At 35.1% G+C, this 9294-nt stretch overlaps 1 protein-coding gene across 1 annotated transcript; it reads left to right on the top strand.

The window, feature by feature from the left end:
- Nucleotides 1-346: 346 nt before the first annotated feature.
- LOC114378952 lies at nt 347-835 on the top strand. The gene has a single exon (XM_028337531.1). The coding sequence runs from the start codon at nt 347-349 to the stop codon at nt 833-835; it is 489 nt and encodes a 162-aa protein (XP_028193332.1).
- The last annotated feature ends 8459 nt before the right edge of the window (nt 836-9294 follow it).

The following is a 9294-nucleotide window of genomic DNA, read 5'->3' as shown; positions in this document are numbered from 1 at the left end:
ATCTTGTTATTTGGAAAGAATGTGTTAACAGACTTTATTTGAAAGAGATTTCACTGACCGTATTTTATTTTATTATTTTACACATGACGACCTAAAGTAATGGCTGGTATACTTTTATTTTTGAAAAAGCAACATATTTTAGAGGTTATGAGTGAGCAGAAAGAAATGACTCCGAATAGAGTTGTGAACTGGTCATTCAGGACTCTATAGTGATAATTTTCCTTCTGAACTTAATTATTGTGAAAAGTCAAAGAAACAAATAAGAAAAAGAAAAAAAAAATTTCCCACGGTTTATGTTGTTTAAATTATTACTATTAAACCAGTCATTATTTTGGGGACGCGACAGATGCCACTCTATGCTAAATTTCTGAAAGACATGCTAACTAGGAAGAACAAGTACATCCATAGTGACAACATCATTGTGGAAGGAAACTGCAGTGTCGTAATTAAATGCATCCTTCCACCAAAACATAAGGATCCAGGCAGTGTCACTATTCCTTATTCTATAGGTGAAGTTTCTGTTAGCAAGGCTCTTATTGACTTGGGGGCCAGTATTAATTTGATGCCGCTTTCCATGTGCCGGAGACTTGGAGAGTTGGAGATAATGCCTACTAGGATGACTTTACAGTTAGCAGATAGCTCCATCACCAAACCTTATGGAGTGATTGAGGATGTTCTGGTTCGGGTCAAGCATCTTATCTTTCCTGCTGACTTCGTTGTAATGGACATTGAGGAAGATGTAGATATTCCCTTAATTTTGGGACGTCCATTTATGTCTACTGCAAGCTATGTAGTGGGGAAGAAAAAGTTAGAAATGGGTATTGAAGACCAATAGATCAACTTTGATCTATTTAATGAAGAAAGAAAATTGCTGGACTAGAATGTTTGTTTACAGGTGAAGGAGTTTGATGAGAAGGTTCTAAAGGAGAGAACCAAGATTGATCCAAGATAACAAAGAACAATGCGTCAAGCTAATGACGTTAAACAAGCGCTTACTAGGAGGCAACCCAACCCTTTTTAATTTTGTTTTTCTTGCATTCTAGTTCAGTTAGATTGCTTGTGATTTGTGTGTTTTCAGCATGTTTAGTATTGAAAAAGGGGGTTTATAAGTTTTATGAAGAGATGGACAGAAAAAAATAACTTGGAAAATTTTCTGTGGTCCACGCGCTAAGCGCAACCCTTGCACTAAGCGCCATTTCCTTCACGCGCTAAGCAAGCTGTTGTTCGCGCTAAGCGCCTTGACCCCTGATCATTGGCTGGATGGTCTCGCTAAGCAAGTGCTTAGCGCTAAGCCCAAAAACCTCTCTGGATTTTAATTCTTTCGAATTGGGCTTAGCGCGAACGCTCGCTAAGCACAATTCCTTCTCTGGAAGTGCAATTATTAGAATTGTGCTAAGCGCGAGCGACACGCTAAGCACGAGCCACCACTGCATTTAATGAGCATTAATTCGCTAAGCACAGTCGTTGGCGGCTAAGCACAAGTTACAGGATCAATTAAAGCTGCAGTACCTGCTAAGCACGACCTTGCGCGCTAAGCCCAAAAGCTTCTCTGGAAATTTAACATTTTGAATTGGGCTTTGCGAGCAGATGCGCTAAGCGCAAGGCTTTTAAAACTCAAACGTCATATGAACACGCTAAGCGCACCATACGATATCTTTCAAACTATCTTTCAATCCTCTCTCAACATCATTCAATATCTTTCAACTTTGTCTACAAAATTTTCTGATTCTTTTTTCTCTTCATCTTTCTAAAAGTTTTTGTTCAAAACTTTCTCTTCCAAGAAAAGTTCTTTGTTCAAAAACTTATGCTATTCATCTTTCTCATTCTCTTCTCCCTTTGCCAAAAGAACGAAGGACTAACCGCCTGAGTTCTTTTATGTCTCTCTTCTCCCTTTCCAAGAGAATTCAAAGGACCCCGCCTGAGAATTCTTTTGATTCTTCCCTTTCCCTTAAACAGAAGATCTCAAAGGACTAACCGCCTGAGATATCTTTTGTTTCCCTTTTACAAAGATTCAAAGGACTAACCGCCTGAGAATTCTTTGTCCCAACAAATTGGAGGGTACATCCTTTGAGGTACAAGTAGAGGGTACATCCTTTGTAGTACAAGTAGAGGGTACATCTACTTGGGGATTGTTATACTGAGAACAAGAGAGGGTACATCTCTTGTGGATCAGTTCAAGTGGAGGGTACATCCACTTGGGTTTTCAAAGAGAACAAGGGAGGGTACATCCCTTATGGATCTTTGGCTTGTAAAGGATTTTACAAGGTTGAAAGAAATCTCAAGAACCGCAGGTTACTTGGGGACTGGATGTAGGCACGGGTTGTTGCCAAACCAGTATAAAATTCTTGTGTTTGTCTTCTTCTTCCCTACACTCTTTAATTTCCGCTGTGCACTTTAATTATCATTTTTAGTTTTGGTTAAGTTTCTATTCCTGTTCTTTACTTTCTTAACTTAGTAGTAAAAGCCTAATTAAATCTAGTAACATTTAGAAGGATAAGTTTTTTAATTAGTAAAGGCTCATTAATAATTAATTCACCCCCCCCTTCTTAATTATTCCGAGGCCACATGATCCAACAGGAATTAGGATCATGATTGAAAATGTTAGTTGGTTTGTCAGGTTGATTGTGAAGCAACACATTAGCCACAACCTGGTGAGAGTGTGATCTTTAATTGGGAGAGAACGACTAGCAGTAAGTAATGGTTTTTGCATGAATCTCTGAATATGGAATGAATGCATGAGTTTGAAGATGATGAAGGTGTAGAAGCAAAACTTCCAGACTTATTTTGATGATGCCAAAGACTTAAGTCAAGAATCAAGATTCAAGCAAGTTTCAAGAATCAAATAGTTATTCAATCAAGAATCAAGATTCAAGAGAAGACTCAAGATATGCAAGAACCTCAAGAAAAGCATCAAGATAAGTATAAAAAAGATTTTTTCAAAGAAAAGATTGAATAGCACAATTTGTCCAAAATAATTTTTCAAAGAAAAATCTTTTACCAGAGTTTCTACTCTCTGGTAATCGATTACCATAAGGCAGTAATCGATTACCAGAAGCCCAAAATAGTTTTATAACTGTTTTACAAAGTAGTAATCGATTACCATGGGTATGTAATCGATTACCAGTGTTTCTAAACGTTGATTTTCAAATCTAAACATGAAGAGTCACAACTGTTGATGTGTAATCGATTACACCATTATGGTAATCAATTATCAGTGACTGGTTTTGAAAAATAAATTTCCAAGAGTCACAATTTTTAAAGTGACTGGTTTTTTAGAATTTTCCAAGAGTCACAACTTTTAAAGTGACTAGTTTTCAAGAGAGTCACAACTTTTAAAGTGACTAGTTTTGAAGAAATTGCCTAGAGTCACAACTTTTAACATGGTTCTTCAAGAGCCATCAAATGGCTATAAATATGTGACCATGGCACGAATTTTAAAATAGATTTCATTCATTCATTCTAAACATCTTTGTAAGAGTTTTTGTTCAACACTTGCTTTGTCAAGAAAAGTTCATTGGGCAAAAAGTTGTGCTATTCTATTTTCCTCTCCTCCTCCATTCTTACAAAAAGCTTTTCAAGAGACTGACTCTTGGTGACTGTTTTCAAGAGAAGGTCTTCTTGGTTAATCACTGGACTCAAAAGACTAACCACTTTTGGGTTCATTGCAAGAAGCAGGATTTGCTTCTTGGTTAAACATTGGACTCAAAAGACTAACTGCTTTTGGGTTCATTGCAAGAAGTGGATTTGCTTCTTGGTTGATCATTGGACTTAAAAGACTAACCGCTTTTGGGTTCATTGCAAGAAGTGGGTATAACTTCTTGGTTATTATCATTGGACACAAGGGACCAACGTTCCTTGGGGTTCATTGCAAGAAGTGGGCAAAACTTCTTGGTTGTAATCAGGGTTATCAAACTCTCGAGTTAACTCGCTAACTCTTACGATTTTACGAGTCCACTTGTACTCTACGAGTTGACTCTTGAGTAAACTCTTTTTTTAGTAGACTCTGAGTAAACTCTATAAACTCTCAGTAAACTCTATAGACTCTCAAGTTTACCACCGAGTCAACGAGTTAGCAAGTTAAAAAAATTAGACCAAAATGTAAGTCATTTTTTTATTGTTTTCTATGTGTTTAACATTCAACATATATTCATTTAGCGTGCTATTCTCAAATAGAAAATTCTTAACTTTAATAATACCAAACTTAATAACATCAAACCCTCGATGAGAATGATCTACCACTACTATAACTTCTACAAATTATTGTCTACTAGTGATGTATTATTACTAGTCTTGGTTATTTAAATATTCTTAACTTTGTGATACTACTTTGCTTTATTATATTGTTGAAATGTTTAATTAGTATGTTATTTATAGATATTTTGATATTATTTTTATATGAAGTAAACTCTTACGAGTCTGCGAGTTGAGTCTACGAGTCGAGTTCATGGAACTCTCACGAGTCTGCATAAACTCTCGAGTTTGATAACCTTGGTTGTAATCAATGAACACAAAGGAAGGGATTCCTTTGTGGTTCATTGCTTGTAAAGGATTTTACAAGGATAGTGGAAATCTCAAGCGGGTTGCTTGGGGACTAGATGTAGGCACTGGTTGTGGTTGAACCAGTATAAATCCGGTTTTGCATACTCTCTTCCCTTAACTCTTTTAGTTTTTGTTGTCTTTACATTTCCTTAATCTCTTTTACTTTCTGTTGTCTTTACATTTCCGCAAGTTATTTTCCTTCATTTATTATTTCAGTAACTTGTTAATAAAGAAATAATTGATTGTAGGGAATAATTAAGAAAGGGAAAGCTTCAATTAGGAATAGTCAACGAAATCTTAATTCAACACCCCCTTCTTAATATTTCTGAGGCCACTTGTTCAACAGAAGGCCATGTTTTAATTGAAAGTAGCCACTTAGCCAAAAAGCTTACCTTGTGTATGAATGATTTATCCCTTGCACCCAATTTGAGCTGAAAGTATGATTGTTTGATTGAACCTTGAGCCTGTACAGTTTATCTCCTTCTACCTTGTCTTAGGTTGTAGGAGAGCATCATTCATGAAAGGGAAAATTTGGTTCAAATATATTTGCCCCAAATTTGGGGGAGTTTATTGGGTGAAAGCTTCCAACGGTAAGAAATAATAGCACACACAAGAGTTAATAAGCACAACAATGTGTTAAAAAAACTATAACTAGTAAATAAAAATAAAAATGTATGTTGTTATTCAAGAAAAAGAAAAGCTAAGTGCGGAAAGGCAAGTAATAGAGCTAGAATAAAAAGAAAGAGGTTAATCTATGGATGAATGCTCTCCTAGAACTTAAGTTTTGCATCCTAGAAAAACCATGATTTGTTTGTAGCCCAGTCTCATTACAAGCCTAGTAAAAGTCCTTTGGATCCAAGTTTGTGTGTTCTTGATTGTATGGTATGAGATGAAGTGCAAAGATTGAGACTTATGTTGGTTGTTGACTGATGGATAGCCTAAACACTTGTGCTTAAGTGAAATAGTGACCGTGAGGCTTTGGCTAATGATCCTTCCTTGATATCTGTCATTCCTACTAACTTATCTCAGTTGTGTTTCTTAATAATCATGTTCATGTCTTTGAAAAACTGCATGTCTTGTGAGAAGTTGTTGATGGAAACATTGAATGCCATTCATGTCATGAGATTGAATTTTTTTGGAATAAACACATTTGTGAAGATCCACTGTGAATTTTTGTCAGTTGAGGGCAAGTGAACTGTTCTTTCTTTGCTTGAGGACAAGCAAAACTGTAAATTTCGGGGAGTGTTAGTCGTCGTTTATGACTAACTTTTGTATAGAAAAGTTTTCCAAAATGTATATAAATCTCCCAATTTATGGTTCTTTTTGGTAGGATTGTAAATAAAATTGCTTTATTTTGATCTCTGCTTAGTAGAAGCCTCTTTACATGGAATTAATGTTAAATTTTCTTTAATTTTAGGCAAAAATGAGCTATTTTGAAGAAGTGCCAAAGGAGTCATCGCGCTAAGTGAGCTCAATGCGCTTAGCACACATCAACGGCTAAGCCCAGCACCAGTGCGCTTAACGAGTAAAGGGGAATTTGGAAAGGCACCTGCTACACAAGCACGCGCTTAACGCGCTATCAGCTCGCTAAGCGAGTCGTCTGTCGCTTCGCAGGCTTAGCGCGAGATTGACGCTAAGCTCAAATTCACTTACTTGCATTAAGCACGAGAATGACGTCGAGATCATGATGCCCTTTTTAAGCCTGATTTGCACAGAATTAAGGGACTAGAGCCGAAAAGAGAACTTTTCACTACTCAGAGGCCTGAAGAGTGTGAATTTCAGAGAGCATAGAGAAGAGCAAGGGGCCAAGTTTTCATTTTTTAGGGAGATTAGTGAGTTTTTGAGTGATTGTGAGATTCCTAGAGGTGGAGGAGACATCCCCACTCCTTTGTAAGCAAGCAATTTCCCTTGATTCCTCTTCTTCAGTGTAAAAAGAGCTTCCTTGCCATGAAAAACTAAAACCCTCAGTTGGGGATTCTTATTGAGTAGCTTATGTAAACTCTTTTTCATATCTAATTAAGGTTGTTTTATGTGTTCACTGCTTCTAGCTATGCTTATTGTATGCATGCTTGTGTAGAAGCATATATGATATGAAGTTTTGATGATGCCAAAGATAAGTGCTTCTCAAGTTTGATCGAAGTCAAGAATTCTAGAAAATAACTCCTAAGAGTCACAACTCTTCAGAAAATAACTCCCAAGAGTCACAACTCTTCAAATAACTCCTAAGAGTCACAACTCTTCAGAAAATAACTCCCAAGAGTCACAACTCTTTAGAAAATAACTTCCAAGAATTACAACTCTTCAGAAAATAACTCCCAAGAGTCACATCAATTCAATAGATTTTTGAATGGCCATCAAATGCCTATAAATAGGTGACTTGGGACACGAAATTCCCAAGAGAGTTTTTCTGAACTGAAATGTATTATCCTCTCAAAAAGATTCCTTGGTCAAACACTTGCATATTGAATAAAGAATCTTGATTGATCTTCAATTGTAATATCCTTCTCTTAAAGAGAGAAACTTTTTCTTCTTCTTCTTCTTCTTATTCAAAAAGATTGATTAAGGGACTGAGGGTCTCTTAAATTTTAAGGATTTCTGAACACAAGGGGGTTGTCCCTGTGTGGTTCAGACTTTGTAAAAGGCATTTTTACAAGAGAGTGGAAATCTCAAGCGGGTTGCTTGGGGACTGGACGTAGGCACAGGGCGTGGCCGAACTAGTATAAAAACTGAGTTTGCATTCTCTCTTCCCCTAAAACTTCTTTTATTTATTGCTATTTATCTTTTGCTTTAAAGAAGTTTATTTTGAATTGTCTTTTGAGTAATTCATATTAAGGGTGCATTGTTAATCCAAAAAGAGAGAGTGAAATTTTTAATTGGGTAATAGTTTCTTTTTATCTTAATTCAACCCCCCTTCTTAAGATAACTGAGGTCACTTGTCTAACAAGTGGTATCAGAGCTTCATTCTTGTATAAAGTTTAAAAGCTTCAAGAATAATGGCATCAACAAAGTATTTATTTCCTGAAGGGAATTCTATAAATAGGCATCCCATTTTTAATGGCGTGGGTCACCATTATTGGAAAACCTGCATGCAAATTTTTATAAAGGCAATAGATCTGAATATCTAGGAAGCAATAGAAATTGGGCCCTACATTCCCACTATGATGGCAGGAAATACAACTATAGAAAAACCTAGGGAAGAATGGAGTGGGAAGAAAAGAGATTAGTGCAATACAATTTAAAAGCCAAAAATATTATTACATATGCTTTAGGAATGGATGAGTACTTTAGGGTATCAAATTGTAAAAGTGCAAAAGATATGTGGGATACCCTAAAAGTAATACATGAAGGTACAACCAATGTAAAAAGATCTAGGATAAATACATTGACTCATGAATATGAATTATTTAGAATGAATCCAAATGAAAGCAGACAAGACATGCAAAAGAGATTCACTCATATAATTAATCATCTTGCCTCTTTAGGAAAAATATTTCCAAATGAAGATCTTATAAATAAAGTTTTGAGATGCTTAAGCAGGGAATGACAACCCAATGTAACAGCCATTACTGAATCACGAGATCTATCTAACATGTCTCTTGCCACTTTGTTTGGAAAGTTACAAAAACATGAAATGGAATTAATGAGATTGAATCAACATGAAGAAAATGATAAGAAGAAGAAAGGAATCGCTCTTAAAGCATCTTCTTCAATCCAAGAAGAGAGTGATAAGGAGGACTCAATTGAAATAGACGAAGATCATGATCTTAGTATATTGGTAAAAAGATTCAACAAATTCTTGAGAGTAAGAGGAAATCAAAGAAGATCAAACTTTAAACCAAAGAAAAGGGTAGAAGATTCATCATCTACTCTAAGATGTTATGAATCCAATCAACCTGGACATCTGAGGGTTGATTGCCCAATGCTCAAGAAAAGAATAGACAAATCTGAAAAGAAAGTCTTTAATGAAAAGAAGGCTAAGAAGGCCTACATTACATGGGATGATAATGATATGGACTCTTCTGAAGAATCAGAAAACGAAGTTGTAAACCTGAGTCTAATGGCCAAGAGTTATGAAAGCAATGAAGAGAATCATTAGAAAAAATGCATATTCATATTTATAAATCAAGATTTTAGGGTGTTACAATTATTAGAAATTTAAACATCCAAAAATCGTTAAAATGTGGTTAATTAAAATAATATAATAAAAAATAGAATCTTCAAAACATTAGAAAACTTAAAATGTTAAAAAACCTAACGAGTTAAGAAAAGTATTTAATATAAAACTATTATATTAAACACATAATTTGTTTAATGTTTATTTTCAAATAATCTAAAATATTTAATAAAACATTAAATATTCTTTAATCAACATCTTCGATTTTACTAAAATCATTATTAGCTAGATCAGTTTTTTATTTAAGAAGAATATTATATTTTTCAAAGGCAAGCAAAAGTTTATTGACAGTACACACTTAAAAAAAGAAAAAAAAACAAATGATTGCTACTTAGAAAAACACATCAAAAACATTTTTTGATGATTGCTTCACTAAGTTGTACTTCAAAATGAGAGGTTCATAATGGTTTTAAATTTCTGACAAAAGCTAACACAATTGACATATCTTTTGAACTTCTACAACATGTCTTCATGTGGACCCTACTCCAATGAGTACTTATTTGAAAGCCTTTTTAAGAAGGTCAAGCTGCCATTAGAAGCCAAGACAAAAAATATCAAACTTTCTTTGAGTGAGAAATTCT

The sequence above is a fragment of the Glycine soja genome, chromosome 12 (assembly GCF_004193775.1).
Source record: "Glycine soja cultivar W05 chromosome 12, ASM419377v2, whole genome shotgun sequence".
NCBI classification, from domain to species: domain Eukaryota; kingdom Viridiplantae; phylum Streptophyta; class Magnoliopsida; order Fabales; family Fabaceae; genus Glycine; species Glycine soja.
Note: the sequence above shows the minus strand (reverse complement) of the source record. Positions and strands in the feature narration are given on the sequence as shown.